General features: G+C 40.2%; 1 protein-coding gene across 1 annotated transcript; it reads left to right on the forward strand.

The window, feature by feature from the left end:
- The first annotated feature begins 6,876 nt into the window (after positions 1 to 6,876).
- On the forward strand, positions 6,877 to 10,539 carry SLITRK1 (SLIT and NTRK like family member 1). Its single transcript, XM_021529381.2, has one exon. The coding sequence runs from the start codon at positions 7,176 to 7,178 to the stop codon at positions 9,252 to 9,254; it is 2,079 nt and encodes a 692-aa protein (XP_021385056.1). The 5' UTR covers positions 6,877 to 7,175; the 3' UTR covers positions 9,255 to 10,539.
- Positions 10,540 to 21,900: the final 11,361 nt, after the last annotated feature.

Genomic DNA, 21,900 nt, shown 5'->3' on the forward strand with positions numbered 1-21,900 from the left:
TTAGAGAGAGCAGAGACACAAGCTCTTGTCTATATTTTTCTATTTATGTGATCCTTATGTTGCTCTGAGACTGTGCCATGAAATGGCTAAGAAAATAATTAATTATTGAAAACACATTATAGATCTATTATTCAAGCTAAAGTTATTCAGTGGAATTACTTGTGTAAGCAATAGATTGAAAGTTAGGACAGTTTTTTTGGTTTTTTTTTCCTGCAGGATTTTTGTTTTTTTTGGTTGAGAAAGATACTTTTTTAATGCCTTGTCTATATCTAAATGATACTGATTTTTTGTCTCATGTCTGATCACTGAAGTTTTTATAAAATGAAGAAAGTAATTTTTAACTAACTTTAAATTGCATGAATGAGTGGTATTAACTATCTCAGTCACTTGAAAATGTTGCAAAGTAACCAGCTGTTTCAAACTTTTGCTCGTGTTCAGTCAGACATGGGACACTCTTAGGGAAAGAATAAAATAAACAAGCAATCAAAACCATAAAGAGGTTATATAGCAAAACTGCAGTACTATATTGTGTATTGATCACGCTGTATGGAAGTCATGTCTTGCCGGATGTTGAGAATTGTTGTAACAAGGTACTTAAAATGATAATGCTGGAATCTTAGGAAAAAAAAATTGCTGAGATTAGACTATGGTGCAAATGTTATCATTTCTTATTAAAGGCTGCAGTGTTGTACTAGTGCATTTCCTGTTATAGCTGGCTAAAAGAACAAATATTTCTCACAGCTCCAGTTAATTTCATTGTAATGTTTTTCCCCAGCCTAAATGTATGTCTTTTATCACAGAGTGAAAAAAAGAAGTCTGTGTACTTCAGTGCTGCAGTGCCGAATGCTGCAATGCCAAACTTGGGAAGATAAAGCCTGGAGTGAAATCTCGGTCCCCAAGTCAGGCAACCAACCATCTCACATACTGCTCTGGGAAAGGCAGAACTAGGCCTTCATGTCAGGACTGAGTGTATGGAAGATGCATCTGGGGGGACATTTTGAGTGAAATGCTGCAGTGAAATCTCAGTTCACGTTCCAGGGTCAGGGCTGCAGCAAAACCGTATCTCTCTATCTGGGCTTCTCAACTTGAAATTCTCCACTGAAAACAGACAACCCACTTCTGTTGTGTCAAAGTTTTAAAGTGTGTGTGTGAGTCTGTGTGTGTATGTGTGAAAGTGAGTTTTGAGATGAGAGGAATAAAAGGAGGTGGGTGACTCAGCTCAGCTCCCCATCAATCTTCTTCTAACCAATAGCACAGTGGGTAGAAGATACTTTCCCAAAGACAAGGGTCAAGTCACTACTAATTTTGAAGGGGATTAATTCTTTCCCTCTAGTAAGCCTTACATTTGAACAAAAGGCCACTCCAGAAGACCACAGACTGCAGTAAAATAAAGAGAAAATGAAAAAGAAAAATTATAGAGAATAAAAGAAAAATTAAAGAGAGAAAGAAAGATAAAATTGAAATCACTGTCTGAACTGACTCCTTTACCAAACATCTCTTCTGCATACTTTCACCATAAAGTACAGTAGCTGTAAGGGTTGGTCCTATTCTAAGAGCTGCTAGAACAGGTGCTTTAGTGACTTTAATGCAAGCAATCATAGTAGAAACTGGGTCAGAAACTCAGATCAATATATATAGTTTAAATAAAAAATTCTGGTCAGAACCTTGGCCTGGCCTACTCACTAAATACACCTCTTTCTTCTGCATCATCAGGATTTCAAAGTGAAATGACTACATGGGTTTTATGGCAGACTACACACGTCATGAATACAAAATCTGTCCATCTTTCTGACTCCTATTTCCTTTTCTGACACCTAAGTTTTAACCTTTTAAGATTAACCCTGTGACCTATTCAGCCACTATTTCCAACATAAAATTACCTCAAGGTCTGATAATAGTGTATAATGGAGGAGAATGTCAATGTATTTTACTACCCATAATCTAAATATCTGATATGTGAAATATATTACATCAAGCTCAGTCTCACTTGAAAGCACAAAGCAAGCAAGTCCTCCCAGGGCTGCGCACACCCTGGCAAGTGCTGTAACTCATGCTCCCTTACTGCTTTTCCATGGTTCAAGGGATCTCAAAATTATTTTTCTTGTAAAGTAGAACAGCTGCAGCAAGAGGGTTGGTAGCCCGGTGGTTGAGGGTATGAGCCAAGAAAGAAAAACATGTGGGCTGGCTCTTACACTGCAGAAGATAGAGAATTTTTTATTTTCTCATCATGAGCCAGTCTCCTACTCACTAGATAGAAGTAGGCAAACCACTTCTCTAACTTTCTTTTCTTTCTTTTTTTTTCTTTTTTTTAGTCATCATCATCCGCTGCTGCATCATTTTGCAAAGCTCCGTCTGGTGAACATACCACAGGGAGACTTGGAACATGCTCACATGCCATTACCCTTAGGAAAATGAAAAATGAAGGAGAAAATTATCTTGTTTTGGAAACCTTGTTAGGTCTAATTGCAGTTTAAATAGAGATCCAGTAGCTATGTGTGAAGACTGGCCTGTGAAATATACTGAGATAGAAAGTTCTGTGGGGAGATCCTGATATTAGCTTAAACGCTTCTAGCCTTAGTTAGAACTTGTTTATCTGAGCTGGTTTAAAGTCATCGTATACATGAGAAACAAAATTTCTGCAGGAGCTGCAATATAAGGAGGCATCTATGTTAACTACCAGCCTATGTTAAATTCCACAGTCAAAGCCTGAACAAAGATGTAATTTTAATTTAAATAATGATACTATAAAAAAATAAAATTACCCTATTTAAATTAAATAATGATCTGTTATTTGCTGGTCTATCATGATTTGTAGTGCATATACACAGATGTTTACATGCATATGTATATATGTATGTGTGTGTGTGTATCCACACACAACATCATGTCTACAGTGTAGGATCTCTTTAGACCTCCATAGAAAAAATGAAGCCGGTTTTACAGTACATAGCACAAACACTGAAATCAGGATATCTACCATAATAATTGCTTTCTTCACTAGAATCTTTGCAGATGGTCTGAGTTCTGCTCTGCAAGTTCTACAGTGCTAGATGAAGTAACTATCTTTTTAACATGTTTCAAAGTAGCACAAATATACCCTTACCCAGTGTTACTTACATAGCCATAGCAACAGGGGGATGGGAGATTACTAATTGGGAAAACAAAGTATCCCACTACCTTTTCCTATTCCAAGTAATTTTCCATCTTATGAGTAAATCCATTTCTGTTCAAAACAGCTTCATTTGGCTTGTATATGGTTAAATATGGACTTTACACCAGAGGAAAGGTATAAGCAGTCAACTCATTGTTTTAGGCTTCTAGAATTGCAGACAGAAACATGAGGTAAAAGATAACAGTCAAGGACAATATGCTTGTACTCTCTTTCCCTTATCTGATCTTCTGGATAATTTAGAGGGGATTATGTGAGTTCTGTTTATACAACCTGTGTATGGGTTGTAAACTGGGATGCATATACTGAATTTTAAAGACCCAGACTAACTGGTACTTCAACTCTGTGTGGTCTCTCACATTACCACACCCTCTAATTAACAAAGTAAAACATTTCAGCTTCCAATCAACCTGTCCCAGGAATAGGTATTTCCTTCAAACTCTCAAAGGTGGGCCTCTTATCCTTAGTTACATGTTTCCAAAGTTAATTCAATAAAATGACAAGACCTAGAAATTTAGAATTATGATGCTGAGTAATGATAGATTAATTTTCTGGGTCTTTCTGTGTAGCTCGACTCATAGAATAAAAAACTTCAGATATCAAAGCTAAAATAGATGGTGCCTTTTTTCTTTCATTCTGAATTGTCTCCTATATGTTAACATTTTCATAGCATATGCTTTCTAAATACATATATTTTAAATATAAGACATCAATTTCTGAAGCATACAGTTGGAAACACAATGGCTTTCTTAGATAAATACTCCTTTGGAAGTTACATAGCATCCATAAATATTCTTATTTCTTCTGGCATATTTTTTACTTTTTGAGGTTTAACTACTTTGAAATTCCAGGTCCCCAGATGGCTTCCACCAGTTCCCACCTCTCAGCGGATCCTTTGTAAGAAGCAGGCAATCTGTCCTTCATGCTTTGACAATAGGTCATTGTCTCCTCCCATTCATTCAATTCATACTTACTTATTTAATATCTCCTTAATGTTCAGGTCCTCTGGTTGCATTTTGGTTGTTTTTACGGTGACTGAGCAATTTTAATAGCATAAAGGTAAAGATGCTTGGAAGTTTTATTCTAAGGCAGGAGGAGAACAAGTCCTCCTGCCCCACATCCCAGTGAATCTTCACCAGGCTCATTCAGTCTTTCTTCTGCAAAGACTTTGTTCACAGTGATTTTGTCACTGCTGCTGACACCAAGTAAATGTGTCCTTGACCCCTACTCTGACCCTTTTCCCTTCCTCTGACTGTCCTGCTCCTCTCTGTGGATTGGCCTAGGACTTCCTTACCTCCAGTTCCCTTTGCACTTTGAAGCTGCAATTTTTGATCAATAGAAGGTTTCCAGACAGCCTTGCACCCCTATCCTTCCACCCTTACAGCACTGAGAGACAAAGTCAAAGAAACCACCAGGAGAAATAAATTAATGTGCCCCAATGTGGTGCCAAGTTTCCTTTTCTCTTTTTCTTTTCCTAGTGAAACCAACAATATATTTCTTGTGGTGCTTTCTGTCTCAGTGGCATTTTATCTCTTCTAGCACATTTGTAATTTACTGGATAAGTTTTTTCAGGGTCAGGATTTCTCTCTTTCTGTTTTGTTTCCTACCTCTGTCCCATTTCCTACCTCGTTTTCCCCTCCCTCCCTAGTCCCTGCAACCAGAACGAACCAAAAGACCAAATGTTCATCCTGGGGACTTGAAATGGCCACGGTAACTGTTGTAACTTGTCTGTGGTCTAATTACATTAATTTGATAAGATCATCATCGGCAGGATGTCTAATTTATTTGCAAGCGGTAGCCAGGGAGAAGCTTTGACCAAATTAACATGCCGCCGGGACCAGGGGTGCAGGCTCCATATGGCTCTCTGGATTTTCCTATAAATAACCCTCCTCCAGCCCACTCCCGCGGTTACATCCCTACCAGTATGCCGCAAAGTTCACCAGCGGCGCCGGACTCCAGAGGCACAGCCCAGGGCTGCAGGCACCAGGAGGCTGGGCTGCCTCTCCCGCCTTCGCGCCTCCTCCTCCTCCTCCCGTCCTTCTCCCCCTCCCCCTCCTCCTCCTCTTCTTCCTCCTCCTTCTCCCCCTCCTCCTCCTCCTCCTCAGAGCGAGGCAGGGGAAACGCGGGTTTGCACTGGCACCACCAGAGGTGCAACTGGTTCTTTGCTCGTAGGCATCTTGAAATCTCTCCAAATGATGCAGAAACTTTCACGTGCTTGGCTCCTGTCTTTAAGGCCAGGCACCGATTTTTCCGCTGTGTAATCTCTTCTTTTGTCAGAAGGGTGGGAACTGAAAAAGGGCAGCGGAGGGGGCTGGGGGGGGGGTGGAAGGGACGAGAAGGAGGATGTCGAGGGAAGCAGGCGTTTTATTTCCACAGAGTATATAAGGAGCATCCCTAGAGAAATATCTATGCACGGACATATACGCATCTCTGGATTTTTATAGAGATAAGAATAACCGTCAGTTTCTACCCTCCCCTGCCCTCCTTAAGGGAGACACTACACTCCGTGGGAACAGGTAGAGTGAACTGCTAACAGTGCAGCAGTCCCCTCCCCCCTACCTACCCTCTTCTCTGTGATCATCTAAATTATGAAAAAAAGAGAGTGCATTAATCCACGGTTCCACATTGCATAGAGAACACCAGCAAGAGACAAAATCCAGCATAAAACACCCTAGACTGCAGGGGAGGAAGAAACGCCTTTAAAGCAATGATAAAAATGGCGTGCAGAATAATTACCTCAAATTGCCATTCGCTTGACACTCTGACACTAATTCTGTTCAAGTCATTGGGAAATACAATAAGGCAAACGAGCCTTTCTCTCCTTGTGCAGGTGTGAGTGTGTGAATGGGGGCAATAAGGAACAGGTCGGGAGGAGGGGAACGCTAAACTTTCCATTTTAAAAGAAAAGAAATAAATTAAATAATCCATTTAGGAGGACGCATCTAAATAGATCTACAGCCTTTAATGCCAGCGTTTTTAACGCTTGCCCTGTGCGTGGATTGATTTTTTTTTTTCCTTCTCCAGCATTCCCTCAGCAGATGGATTTTTGCCACTGCAGCTCAGCAGAGGGTGTCAGATCTTTCAGTGTGCACCAGGTTGAAACGAGCAGAGCCTCTTAGCAACTCTCCCTCTGCGTGCATGTGAGTGTGTGCGAGCGTGCGGCTCGGCAGCAGCGGAAGAAAAAGGAAAGAGCGAGCGAGGCAGCGAGCGAGGAGGGGAGGCAGCGCTGCCGGCAGGGCGAGGCGAGGCGCGGCGCGGGCGGACGGGCGGGCGGGCGGGCGGCCCCTGCCCCGGCCCCGGCCCCGCGGCAGGCTCCGGCCGCCGGCGGGCATGGGCAGCCGCGCACCGCAGCAGCGGGGGCAGGCGCGGCGCGGCGCCGGCGGCTCGGCGGGCAGCGCCTAGGCTGGGCGGGCGCGTTCAGCACCGCGGCGCTGGACAGCGCCCGGCGGGCGGCGGGCGAGGAGCGCGGCTCCGCCGCCGCGCGGCAAGGTCAGTCCGCGCGGAGCCGCGCACCGCGCAGCCTCCGCGGCCAGCGCCGCGCTCCCGCCCGCGCCTCCCTAACATGCAGCGGCGGCCGGGGGCCAGCAGCACCGTGCCGGTGAGCCAGCCCGGCCGGCAGACCTCCGCTTAGCTGCCCGGCAGGCGTCAGGGAGGGCGAGCGAGGAGGGGGATTTTTTTTCCTTCTACTTTTTTTTTTTTTTTTTTTTTTTTTTTTTTTTTTTTTTTTGCCTGCCTTGCAGTACGTGCCTGGATAGTTTGTGGATATAATTACTGACTGGAATCTGGGCTGTTGCAGTTGAGCGTGGGGGGGAGAGAGGAGAAAAGAAAGCATCCCCCCCCCCTCTCCGCCGACCCTTCTTGCTCCCCCCCACACATTTTTTTATCTCCCCCTTTGCTGGTGGTTCGGACATTTAATGTATTGAATGAACTGGAATTGCTTTCCGTGTGAGGAGGATGGTTGCTGTTACTTTGTGATGAGATCGGGAATGAATTGCTCGGTTTAAAAATGCTGCTTTGGATTCTGTTGCTGGAGACGTCTCTTTGTTTTGCTGCTGGAAACGTTACAGGGGACGTTTGCAAAGAGAAGATCTGTGCCTGCAACGAGATAGAAGGGGATTTGCACGTAGACTGTGAGAAAAAAGGATTTACCAGCCTGCAACATTTCACCGCCCCAACTTCCCAGTTTTACCATTTATTCCTGCATGGCAATTCCCTGACTCGACTTTTCCCTAATGAGTTTGCTAACTTTTACAATGCGGTCAGTTTGCACATGGAAAACAACGGTTTGCATGAGATTGTTCCTGGGGCTTTCCTTGGGCTGCAGCTGGTGAAACGCTTGCACATAAACAACAACAAGATCAAATCGTTCAGGAAGCAGACTTTCCTGGGGCTGGACGATCTGGAATACCTCCAGGCAGATTTTAATCTGTTGCGGGATATTGACCCGGGAGCATTTAGGGACTTAAACAAGCTAGAGGTGCTGATTTTAAATGATAATCTCATCAGCACCTTGCCCCCCAACGTGTTTCAGTATGTGCCGATCACCCACCTCGACCTCCGGGGAAACCGTCTTAAAACCTTGCCTTACGAGGAGGTCCTGGAGCAGATCCCAGGCATTGCTGAAATCCTGCTAGAGGATAACCCCTGGGACTGCACTTGCGATCTGCTGTCATTGAAAGAATGGCTGGAAAACATACCTAAAAACGCTTTGATCGGCAGAGTGATTTGTGAAGCTCCCACTAGGTTGCAGGGCAAAGATTTAAATGAGACCACAGAGCAGGAGCTGTGTAAAAAGAACAGAGTAGACTCCAGCCTAGCTGCTCCCCCTGCCGAAGAAGAAACCTGCGATCCTGGTCCCATTCCAACCCCCTTTAAAATACATGGCAAAGAAGACCCTGCCACGCCAGGATCTGCTCCAAACGGAGGTACAAAGATTCCTGTCAACTGGCAAATCAAGACCAAACCCACTGCTGCCGTGTCGACAGTGAGTGCGAAGAGCAAACTACCCGCTACCTTTTCCTGCCCGCACATCTGCAGCTGTGACCAGATCCCTGGCTCGGGTTTAAAGGTTAATTGCAATGATAGGAATGTGAGCAGCTTGGTGGATTTGAAGCCCAAGCCCTCCAATGTGCAGGAGCTGTTTCTGAGAGACAACAAAATACACACTATCAGGAAATCCCACTTTCTGGATTACCGAAAACTTAATTTACTCGATCTGGGCAACAACAACATTGCCACCGTTGAGAACAACACCTTCAAGAACCTCTTTGATCTCCGATGGCTCTACATGGATAGCAATTACCTAGACACCCTGTCCCGGGAGAAATTTGCTGGGCTGCAAAACCTGGAGTATCTGAACGTGGAGTTTAATGGGATCCAGATGATCATGCCTGGCACCTTCAATGCGATGCCCAAACTGAGAGTCCTCATCCTCAACAACAATCTGCTGAGGTCTCTCCCAGTAGACGTGTTCGCCGGGATCTCACTTTCCAAGCTGAGCATACACAACAATTATTTCATGTACCTCCCAGTGGCGGGGGTGCTGGACCAGCTCACCTCCATCACCCAGATCGACCTGCACGGCAACCCATGGGACTGTACGTGCCCTATCGTGCCTTTCAAACAGTGGGCAGAGATGCTGCGCCCCAAGGTGATTATGAGTGACCTGAGGTGTGAGTCCCCTGAAGATTTCTTCAAGGAGGATTTCGAGTCTCTCTCCAATGATGTGATTTGCCCTCAGTTAAAAATCTCTCCCACATTAACTTCTACTAACAAAAACAGCACCGGGTTGACAGAGACAGGTACTCACTCCAACTCCTACTTGGAGACCAGCCGGGTCTCTATTTCGGTGCTAGTGCCAGGGCTTCTGCTGGTTTTTGTGACCTCTGCCTTCACAGTGGTTGGCATGCTGGTTTTCATCCTGAGGAACAGAAAACGGTCCAAGAGGAGGGACGCCAACTCCTCTGCATCTGAAATCAACTCCTTGCAGACGGTCTGCGACTCGTCCTACTGGCACAACGGGCCCTACAGCGCCGACGGGGCCCACAGGGTGTACGACTGCGGCTCCCACTCCCTGTCGGACTGAGGCGGCGGGCGGGGCGGGGGCGGCCGACACCCGGGACCGGCCATCCATGCGCCGGCCGGGGACAGCTCTGCACCTCCGCCGCTACCTTTTGTGAGAAGAGAAACACACAGACATACGCACGCCCTTCCTCACGACCCGCATAGCAAGCGCCGAGGCCCAGTGGGCGGCGGGGGGAGCCCGGCGCCGGAGCGCATCCCTGCAGCGCTGCGCAGCCCGCCGCGGTGCGCGCATCCCCCGCCCGTGCGCGGCCGGAGCAGCGACGGACAGACGAGGAACAGATTCCTTCGGCTCCGGCAGGGCGAAACACGGCTCCTGGTTTTGTTGGGCTTTTGTTCAGTTGTGTTGGGGTTTGATTTGCTTTTTTGCCCTCTTCCCTTGTGGACCGACCCCTTTCCAAGAGGCCGGGAAAATGAGGGGAGCAGAGGACTGGTGTTGGCCTCCTCCTGACGGCCAAGCAGGAGTGGAAAGTTGCACGAAGGCATGAATGTAATGTAAATAAATGACTCCGACTCCGAAACAAACAGACAAATGGACAAAAAAAAAAAAAAAAAAAAAAAAAAAAAAAAGTGCTGCATGGCTCGCATGGATACAACGCACCCCAGGGACGCTCCAGCCCCCGACTGGAAGCAGCGTCTAGTTCACACCATCATCCCTCTTACCTGATAAGTCCCTTCGTATCAAACCTTCTATATACGAAATACAGTATAATAATAAAAAGTGCCATTTCGCCAGATTTTTTTTTTGTGTGATCAATAGGCAGTAGAGATCGTACTTTTACTGTGGAAAAAAAATTGTAAAGATTTTATTTAAGACATAGTTGCATGAATATTCTCATTGGATTTTTTAAATTTTATTTTTATTTTTACGTCTAGGTGGGAATTACTTTGCTGGGAGAGATTTGCTTTGTTAATAATGGGTTGTGTTTCATTTTTTCAGGGGAGGTGGGGAGGGTAGGCTTTGGTTTTGTTTTCTCTCTCTTCTTTTTCAATATACATAATCAGTATTGCCTTTCCATCTGAATGTAAAAATTAGTACCCTTGATTTCTATTATGGTAACAGTGTAAACATAAAAAAACAAAAAAAAATCCAAGGCAGTTAAGCATGACCAATTAATGTCACTCTAGCGCTTAGGCTGCAAAGTTTAATGGTAGAAAATTCTGTGCTGTTGTAAATCTTACTATAACTTGAGGAAAACAGAACTGAGGAAGCAAGTGAAACTTACTAATTCTATTCGAGGATTTTATAATGGCATATTTTTTCAGTATTAAAGTGAAAATGTTTTCAACTCCGGGTCCTTACCATTTTTCCAGCATCCAATTCTTGCAAATGGGTTACTTGGGTTTAGGGGACAGAGCCTCCTTTCAGTACTCTGTGTGTGTGTGTCCCTCCCTCCCTCCCTTTCTTTCCTTCCCTTCCTTTTTCTCATTCATTCACAGGCAGAGGCACAAACACCCTTCCTTCCCCCCTTTCCCAATGTAAATAACAGAGAAGTTTCCTGCCTGCCTCCTCTCTCCTCCCTTCTCCCTCCCCTCGCCTCCTTTTTTTTTTTTTTTTTTTCTAACGAGGCAGTGAATCCCTTTATTAATACTGTGAATCTCATGCTGCTGCCGCTGCTGTCACCGCCTCTGCTGCACACATTGCAGATATATTAGGGATGTTAGTGGGAATTTGCTTTAAGTGCCTCTGCCCAGCTTGGTCTCATTAAGCTGGAGCCGATTTTCCGCGGCCAGAATTCCCGCCCGGGAGCAGCTTGCCCGGTGGGGCAGCTGCGGGCGGCCGGGCTCCAGCAGCTGCCGCCAGTGGGAAAAGCGAATTAGCCCGCAGAGATTTTCCCGTTCCTGCACTGGGTACCTCTACCCTTTGATATTAAAAGCTGAAAAAAACACGGCGCAGTGCTGCAGTTGGACTTCAGGCAGCTCGCCTTTGATCCCCTTCCTGTACGGGAAAGTGCCCCTAAACTCAGTCAAACCTGTAAAGGCAAAAGTCTCTGCAAATCACTTGTAACTCACAGCTCAAGTCCCAGTGGAGATATGGAGAATTTCAGTCACGTTGCTCCTGGCTTTCTCCCGGCAGAGAATCCTTTTAAAGAGTAAAACACTGTAAGGGACTTAGTAAACTTCAAATACTGATTTGGTTTGCTTTACAGAAAAAGCCCACCTTTGGGATCTGTGAGGAGGAAACAGACAAACATACACATTGCAATAGGTATGCTCTTGAAAGTGAAGCATAAGTCTGATTACAGATATTCATGAAGAATTAAACACAAGAAATACACCATTCCTCCAGAATCCTTTATCACTGTGGAAAAATCTGCAGTCTCCTAGAAAATACCTTGAAATTTGGTTGTGGAGCTCCGAAAATTGCATGGCCTGCTTAACTATATCAACCATTCTTATTTCAAGGTCCTTTCTTTATTCCACCTTGCTGCTTCCTTAGACAGATTGTTCTGCCAGGATGCTCTGTGTAAGGCAAAGTGATGTCAGTAGAGGCACTACTTTGCCATTGTGAAATCCACCGTTGAATAGTTTGAGAAGAAAAAATAAATGCACTTACATGTGAGCCAGTAATTCTGTCCTTGGAAGGCCATCATATTTAGCTTAGAAAGAGTCCAAAATAACCTGTTTAGGTATGAGCTGGTGCACGTCTAGAAGACAACCTAAGTTTAGCTGCCTTCTTTTTGATAGTGTAGTGGCAAAATTGAGAACACATCCCATGCTAAAAAGAATAATAATAATTACATTAGAACCACTGAAATGGAAGTTAAGATAAAATGCACAATAAATTAAAATGTCAAATCACTGGCTGAGATCAGACATGCATGCATTTCAGAGAATATAATTCTAAATACGTAATTTCAATTTGTCATCATTGAAAAGTAACATAAAGTTGGAAAGGTGCTCATTTAGCTTCCTAAAAGTTCTAGTTCATTGGCAAACCAATATAGAAATGTCAATTCAATTGAAATGTTGAAGACATGTATTTATCACGCTGCTTCTAGGTTGTGGAAAAATTACAAAATGGAATTTTCTATATCATTTTCAGATTTTAACATTCACAGGATTTTTTCTTCCATCTTGAAGAGACTTGCTCTTAAGAGACATAGATCACCCAACTCTCTGAGATGATGTAATAATTACCAGGCCTTGAATTACAATGCTTATCTTATTTACATGTTTAGCACTTCCATGATTATTTTTATCAAACAAAATACTTAACAAAAAAGAAACATAAGAGAAAGAAAAAGGATTATTGAGGAAGTTTTGGAGAGAAGTGTAAATATATTAAATATGTTCAGTTGTACTGCATTAAGAGCAATAACCAAAAAGTAAATGTTTTATTTGCTGCTGACTGCCATGATATTATTTCTAATATTAGAAGCCTATAAGATATCCATGCTGTGTCAAAATGGGCATTTTTTCCTGCTAACTTAAGACTATTGTAACTTCAAGTATAGTATATATAGCATTTAGTTACTTATTGCTTAATCATCACAGCATTTCTGTTCTTTCAGAAAAGGCAGAAAAGAGATTTGTTATTTATCTAGTTTAAAAGGGTTGTTTGTGCTTTGTTTTTGTTTCTGCAAACACTTCAACTAAGAATAGCCTAGAATTTAAACTGTTGCCATAGAAATCCATGCCTTTTTACATGGTAGCCTCCTGCATGCCATTGCAGAAGAGTGAACAGAATTCTAGAAGCAACCTGAAAAATTTTTAATTCATACCCAGGGTGATGTATGTCATTTTGAGAAAAAGTGTGCTGTTGGAACTGCATAGAAATGTGTTATTATGTTGCTTTGCTAAATGTATTGGCTGTGTCAGGTTATTTTCTAACTTCAGGGCAGTTGTATTGAAAATACAGTTTCAGATCTGATTGCAAACTAAGTGATGTAATCTTTGAGGGGGTTTATTGTTCGGTTTGAGTTAGTTTTTTTTTTTTTTTCTTAGTGGTTTTATATTTAGTTTAGTTTGGTTTTTTTGTTTTCTTTTTTTTTTTTCTTAGCAAGACTGGGGGCAGATGTCATCTGATGTAGAAGAAAAGGCTTTGTGTGCTAATCTTCACTCAGGTAGAAAAGCCGTGAACTACGCAAAGTGAACATTTCACATTTTTTCAGATTGGTGGCAAAAGTCATTAGGGTGAAAATTAGGGCAGAAAGAGGCTGATAAATGCTCATCTTTCCCAACAGAATGATTTCTATCTTCCATTACCTGTGAAACGATTTGTAGATCTCATAAATATCAAAGTTTCCCAAAGACAAGTAGCTCTAAGTAAAGTTACAAACTCTTTCCCATTGTATTTTTGTCAGTGGTTGATTAAGTTGCAAAAGACAGCAGAAATTTGTTTGAGATAAAATTGCTCTTTTTATTTTCTGTGTAACCTTCTCCAAGGCTTCATCTGAGGGCTTTCTTGGAAAATGATGCACAAGATATCAGATCTTTAACACCTTTTTTTTTTCTTATATTTGGAGTTTGAATCTGCATGGCAGTTGTTTTCTTCTATACCAAACTCTGTAATTTTTTGAACTATTTGAATCAGTCAGAGAGAATTTGGATGAATTTTTATTCACACATAATCAAAAATGGACACTCTTAAATGTTAAAGGATCTCATTAGGTAGATCCTTCTGTATTTAGCAAAGTTCCCATAGACGTATGTAAATAAGATGGGATATTATTCAATGTGCTTGTGCAGTCCAAATTTATGGGATTTTTTGTGATTTATGGAACAGAAATTTCCAGGCATTGGGCAGGACTTCAGAGCATTTGACTACTGTTGGGATGAAGTCAGAGGGTGAAGAATTAATAGGTTGTGTTGGTAAGATATGGTTGTCCTAATATGCAGATATTTCTGTTATCTGTTTAAAATGACCTGTTTAAACTGTATTAGAAGTATGGACATGGCCAATCAGAATCACAAAAATAATTTTAATTTACTAAGTTTTCCCCAGAGCAATATCAGCACTGGAAAAAATGGGGACAAAAAAAATATAGCAAATGTATTATATTAAATTACATTAATTATGATTATGTTTAGCAATGGTACCTTAGTGGGTTAACTTGTAACAGATTATATTTAACATAATATCTGTGAGTTTTAGAAGCCTTTATAATTTTATCATTTTGGGTTAAGAAATATAAATGAGATCCCTCAGTATTACTTCTTCAAGATTAATTGCCAGGTCAATGGGCATTTTGTCATGCTGAATGATTCCATTTACTAGTTAAAGTTTCTGGATCAATTTTTGTGACTACTTCCTATATACATTCTTCAGTCATGTGAGAGAGGAACAAAGTCACCAGAAAGTCCCATGGGAGGAATTAGTCTCTTGCATCATACACTTGAAGACTAAGATCAAAAATTCATAGCAAAGAATGAACAGAAAAAGCCCATTGTAGAATACACTCAGTTGACCCTAGGTGAATGACTGCTTAAACTACCATTATTTATTGGTATAAGTGGCACAAAGTGCCCTTGGCAGAAAACACTGGCTCGATGGAAACATTGGTACCATCAAAATTCCTCAGTAGGTCTATTAGGTAGTCAGATTGATTCCCCTCAGCTGCTTTCCAGCTAAGCCACTGGAACAAATTCTCTTAGCTATTAATGACTTTTGATGATGTCATGAGCATTCAGACAGACCCCTCAAGCTTCGGTCTTAAAGAATGTCTAACTATGGATTGTCATATTTGGTTTATGTTACTTTATTTCATTCCTGAGTCAACTGCATCTCTTGCAAGCAGAATTTTAGCAAACAGGAGGCACAAAAATGTGATGAGGAAAACAAAAGAATGTGAAGATAATGTTTTTTTTTACTTTAAATGAGGATTCAAGTAGTAAAGATGGGTGGGTACATTATAGAATTCTATGAAGGAATTAAGAAGCAGTATGGTCAGGTGGAAAAAATTAGGAATATGACTCATTTTCTGGATTATTATCTGACCTGAAATTAGGTGGTATCTTTTTCATCTAGTTTGATGGGCTTGGATGAGTTGCCCTAACAGTCAGTAGTGCCCTAAGAGGTGTCCCAGAGTATCTGAGGTGTGTGCATGAGACTAATAGACACAAAAAAATGAACTAGGGCACACTAGAATATTTATGAAGTGGCACCTGGACTCTAGAATACATTATGGAATTTGGAATAGGAGTAGACATCCATGTGGGAACAACTGAATTGAATTCTTGATCTACCCTGAGAGCCTGGTGGGTTGGTTCACCTGGTACACATAAGCAATTTGAAATATCTTGATTCAAATAGGTAATTTGAAATATCTTGGTGTCTTATCTGCTGATAGAAAAGACTCAAGGCTTGTAGAACATATGATCAGCTGGGGCCCAGGCAAGGTAAGACACCACAAAAGCATTGCATGTCTATGGACAAGCAGAGGAGTAGCTCAATGAGCTAAATGTAGCTCAGTTACATACACCTGTGCTGCAGATAATGAAATGCATTTAAGAATTAAGCCAAACCCTTGAAACTACATTAAAAAAATTATATCAGAGATGGTTTGCAGAGACATGACAAATTGTAGAGGATGGCCATTATTTTTTAGAGGTTAGCAATAGAGGATACATGCGTACCACATACTCTTTCCATCTGTTTTTCTAACTTGGATTTTATTTTTGTCTTTCTAAATTGCTAGATCTTTAATGCTGGGATTGTATCCTAATGGTTGCTTTTGGATGGGACACCTATTTTAGCTGGTGTCATTAGAAATTGCCATAGTATGTAATAACTATAATAGTAACCTCTTAAAGTAATATAGGGCTCAGGAAGCTAAAGTAGAACAACAACAACAAAAATTTCCTGACAGTTATTGCTGATACCATAATAATAAATAACAGGTTCTTGGATCAAGCTTGAAATACAAATGAAGAATACAGTACTCCAGGGTTATAGTCATTATTGAAGTCATTAAGTTCATCACGATGAAAGATAAAATGCTACAAATGGAATGGAAAGTGTTTCAGAAGAAAGAAAGTCTGGTTTATGAAAACAGAATGCAAAACTGTTAAGTGGATTGTCACAGGAGGTTTGAAAAGGGAAAAATATAATTTAATTATGGACACACAGTAACAACTTATTCACATGAGAGATCTTTAAGGGCAGACAGATGGTAGGAAAGTTTTAAGTGCAGGATGTAGAATATGTAGCTAGACTCTAGAGACTGTTACTCAATTGCCCAGGATAAATATGGCACAACAATGTTGGCAGCATTGTGTGCTGGGCACTTTGCAAGCAATAAGGACTTTTAGACAGAAGTGCCAAAACATAGCTTGAGCACAAAAGGGGAGAATGAAAGTACAAAACATTATGGGATTTTTTCCCACTGTTGCAATTTGGGAAGCAAATGATTCAAAATGAGGTAGCTTGTTTATAAAGGATATGTTTTGAGGTGTCTTTATTGTAGAGTTGTCTCTATCTTAGCTAACTTGTTAAGGAAATATTTACAAATAGGGTGGTGAAGATCATGGTTGCTTTAAAAAGTGTGTGTATGAAATTATTATCCTTGGCTGGAAGCATTCCTCAGAAAGATAGGTCAATGGATATATCTAAACTGCCAAGACAGAAACAATTTTCTAAATTTTGGGGTACATTTTCATTGTTGCAAAAACCTACCAGAAGTTGTATTCTGCCCAATGACATTATGTGTGACAGGGAATAATATTTATAGTAGTAAAAATAATGAAGATATCTTCTACATTTAAAGATTTTCTGGTTTGGGGTAGTGTTTGTTTGTTTTCTGTCTGCCTTTTTTAATTTTTTTTTTCAGAAACAAAACATGACAGAATAAGTATGAACAAAAAGAATGCACTAAATACAGTGTAAGGCCCTGCAGATTTGCTGAAATTAGTCAGAAATAAGAACTGCTGGTCTGAGCAACAGAGTGAAAGATGTTATTGACATTGGCTAAGAGCACCCATGGGAAAAAGAAGCATCACATTTTTGAAAGATCTTTCTATAGCTGTGCTGCTATTAATGAAAGATGATCTTAACTAACTAAAATTTTAGTGTAAGACAATACTCCTCTGCAACTACATAAATCAGAATGTATATTTAGAGTAATGATTAGACTTGATTTGGCAATAAGGCAATATGAAAATTAAGCTCAGAAGGAAGTTGTTCTTATTACAGATCCATGAATTGCTGTCTGCCCAAACTTATTAGCTCAGCTGCAGACATGTATATTAAATTAAGCCCATTTTTCCTTTGAACAAATTCATAGCATTCATAAGTTCTAATCTGAATAATTAATTCCAGGATTCTTAGCTGCATTCTTACTGTACCTGAGCATGTAGATTATGCTACATAGATTAATTAGGAATGGAAAAAAAGTGAAGAAAAAAATTTATTAGTAAGGTTCAGAAATACGCCATGAATTTTAAAGGATCAGTTCTGATTAGAAGTGTTACATCATTAGCAGTGTTCTGGTCAGATAATAATATACAGTTGATTTATATGGATATTATTTCTAAAGATGGATTTATGAAAGCAATACATTTCTCAATATAAAGCAAAAATCTTAGGGTAAAGACATTTAGTAAAGAATTCTAATTTTAAGAAGCGTTGATACTACTAGTATTGATGGAGCCATAATTGTATCTCATAGGATATGGAAAGTAAATGGAAATTATCAAAATATGTTTTTCATTAGTACATATATTTTTGTAGACAAAATCCCATTCACTGTAAGTTTCTGTGGTTTTCAGTGAAATAATACTGTTTTTCCAAATATCAGGGTTTATTAAAATAGGAAGAATTGCTCTTGTGGGGACAAAAAAGACATGGACGAATCCCTCTTCTGTCTGGATCATGAGGAATCAGTGCAGGATCAAATTTTCAAACATTAGTGAAGGAATTAAAAAACTTAGAAAACATAAGTGTATGATATATGTCCTTTTGAGTCAGACTGAGTGCCCCATAACTGACTGGAACAGGGTCCTTTATTATGCTAAACTAACTAAATCAGAATGTGAATAAACACAAACACCGTAGCTATAATCCATAATACATAATCCATAATGGAGAATTCCTACTGAATAACTGTTCTATCATAATTTAGCTCTTTTCCGTTGCTCTCAACTAGCTCAGTCCAAGACAAAACTGCTACAGAAGGGACAAGCCCTTGGCAATGTGAACATGAGCCAATTTGTACTTGGAGATTAAGCCTATGATTTAATTCTGTTTCTTGCTCATTTAGAAGTGTGAATATCTACAGTGTATCTCCTGTGGTCTCAGCATTTGGGCCAGAGATTCATAGATGGGCTTAAAAATTGTAGGTTTTGTTGCTGCTTTTGTTGTTTTTGTTGCTGTTTTCTTTCTGCTTTCTTCAGTTTATGATGCAATTCTTTCTCAGAAATCCTATTATATTTTTAAAACAAACTTCAATCTCCCTGCGTTTACCTCTGACTGACATTGGACAAGTAGACTAGAATACAGCAATTACCTCTGACTGACATTGGACAAGTAGACTAGAATACAACAATGAGAAATTTTATTTAATTAAATAAATTTTAAAACTTTTTTTCCTTTTTTTTTTTTTTTTTTTTGCCATGTGTGCTAATATTTCGTGTTAAAATACTGGAATGGTTTGTTGCCTTGATTTAAATTGTTGCAGTTATGACTGACAGCATTCATATACAATCCTGTCTCTTTGAACTGAAGGCAGATGTTTGGGACTGGATTCTAAAAAGAGTTTTCAAATCATTTGAGATATGCATACTTAGGTGGAATTCAGGGCATCCTGGGATACCTGAGATATCGGTCCATGGTTAATACATCTTCTATTCTGAACTGGCAGCTGGAATTCAGGCAAGATACTTTAGCATACCTTAAGTGTTACAGATGATTATGTTAAAGCCTTTTAAGTGTTCCCTAGCTGAAACGTAACAGCTGTATTGTGAGCACATGAATTTACACTTCTCAGTCTGCAACTGAATTTCAGCTTCTAAGGCTGAAAAATCACAGCTAAGCTATTTGACTTTTATATTGCTAGAGATAAGTGTGATGGATCTCACACTTGTGAATAACATTCTGAGGATGGAACTTCCAATTAAAAATAAAAACACACATAAAAAGGAAGGCAGCCAAAGAGTGTCCTTCAAATATTTTTTTCCATGGTCAAATCACATTTTATTAAAAGAAAACCAGAATATTTTAGACAATAAACAAAATTGATTGACGTTGCCCCCCTCACAGCCCCCTGAATTATCAGGCTAGCCCAGAGATCCAAGGCTTTGAGGAGAGGATTATCAGGAGAAGGCAAAGATTTCCAAAAGAGGCTCTTACCCCAATATATGTTGGTTCAGCTCTCTTTATTCTGTGATGTCCAAGGGGAGAGCGGGCAAAAGAGGACGAACAGGAAATGTCAGGGGTCTATACAGACTTTGGACAGGGTGGGCTTCCCTGGCTCTCTGCCAACCCCGTTGGGGCAGGAAGGAGGGGTCCAGGGTTATCTTGATCAGAGTCACAGGGTTCTGGAGAAGGGGGCACAGAGTGCCCAGGAGCACACTGTAACACCTGATTATTTTTAAAAATGTTTGCTGTTATACTGGGACACAGACTGATCTATATATTCACTTTTAAATTTTTACATCATTTTAATATTCAATCTTACATTACTTCAAATCAAAAAGCAGGATAATATCCTAATAACAACAATGGCAACAATAAAAATGAGGCTTTTTTTCTTTTCCTGTTTTCCAAGAGTGTTTCTCTATTGGTTTCAGGAGGACATCCTAAATTTAGTATCACAGAAATAGATAAGAATAAACCAAAGAATATCAGTCAATTTACTTTCAATATACTTTCATAATTGACTTTCAGTGGTACATTAATTATGAAATAAAATAAAAATATATGCAATATTGTCTCAAATAAACCTGTAATTTTTTTTTGTTTTACTAATATCTGTCCAAAAAAGATCAGTGAATACAGGAGAAAGATGAAAATAATTAAATCCAATTCCTTATTAGAAAAGTAGCCCTATTAATGACATCAGGTGTGACTGAAAGTTAGAAGCCACGGACTTTGTTCTAGTATCTGAGTTTGTAGAATGAGTCTAGTTCTAGTTAGAATCCATAAAATACACAGATCAATATAACCACAATTGACACTAATTGACAAGTCAAACTGACAGTATTAAGACAGAGGTCAAGAAACCAGATACTAACTCTTTTTTTCCTCTCCTTTCCTTCACTATGACGAATGGGTTCTGACAAAAGTTCTAACTTTCTGAAAACACATGAAAACATGGGTTATATTAATCAGATAAATAGATATGCCTATTAAGATTTTTTTCTTCATTCAGTTGTGAAGCTGAATTTCAGTGTACTCCTGCTGAAATTCTCACAGCTGCAGCATAGAGTTCTCCTGCTGAGCAAGCCACGTTTGTCTTTCTGTACAGTCAGTGGGGAGAAAATGGATCTATTCATGTTTATGTGACATTTTGGGATGTGAAGAACATTTCAGCTGTAAACATAGACACCAAATTTAGCTAACTAAATAATGTCATATGGGTGTAAACTGTTTTGTCTAAACTCTTACTACAGTCATGAAAGGAACAGACATTGCAGAGAATAGAGAAAATAGAGAATAGATAATAGAGAATAAAAAATAGAGTGTCTCAGATCAGTTTGAACAGAACTTAACACAAAACTCAACTTTTAAATGTAGTATTATTTTTGGGTTTCCTGGGATATCCAACATGACCTCTAGCTGCCACTTGAGAAGGTTACAGTTCTTTTAGAGGTCCTGGTTGATATCTGTGAACTCCATGAGTGTCCTGGTTGTCTGAGATATCCTAAGACATTTAAACCTGCTGTTTATGCTTTGGCCAAGATTAAGTTTTTCATTGACTGTATGTGGAACTTCAATCCTTAGTTCACATTTGGACACCTATGTTTGTAAGTCTGAATCTCTAAATAAGCCTTATCCATATTTAGAGAGAGATAAAGCATGTTTTTAAAGTTTTATTTCTTTCCGTTCACTCTAACAGGAATCTAGGGCACCTAGTCTAAATATATGACTATAACCATAAAGAGCTGCATTTCCTCCAATTAACTCCACACTTTGAGTCTTTGGCTTGGACCATCTATTCCTTTGCTATAAAATAGCAGAGTGTCAGTGACCTACCTGAATCGAGAGAGGAGGATTCAGGTGTCTGAAATCGCCGCCTTACCCCTTGCCCCAGCAGCATGGAATTCTGGAAAATACCAGCCTCATAACCATCTGAGCTCTCAGACCCCCAGGGAACCTTTCCTTACTTCAAGAGTCTGTCCCCATCAAGAAATGGCCCTATTGAGCACAGCTGTCCTTGCTCTGGATTAATCTTGGTGGAAAAGGAGTCAGGGTGGGAAGGGGGAATAATATAGAAGTTTTAGCTCTTAATATCTCTGGGTTATTAAAAGAATAAATTAGTTAATGAAAATACCTGGAAATTGTTTCCTGTCTTAGGAAGAGCTCTTATAAGCAGAAATGTCATGTTAATTCTAAAGAAATCATGCCAATGGCTGATAATGAGAGCATTCTTTTGCTCTTTTATTACATCCTTATAGTATTTATTGCACAAAATTGCATGTTGCTACCCAAAATTCCATGCTGAAGAAAATGTTGAAAATTCCTTCTAAAACTAATATTGAAGTTATAAGAA

This window comes from Lonchura striata, chromosome 2 (genome assembly GCF_046129695.1).
Source record: "Lonchura striata isolate bLonStr1 chromosome 2, bLonStr1.mat, whole genome shotgun sequence".
Lineage (NCBI taxonomy): Eukaryota > Metazoa > Chordata > Aves > Passeriformes > Estrildidae > Lonchura > Lonchura striata.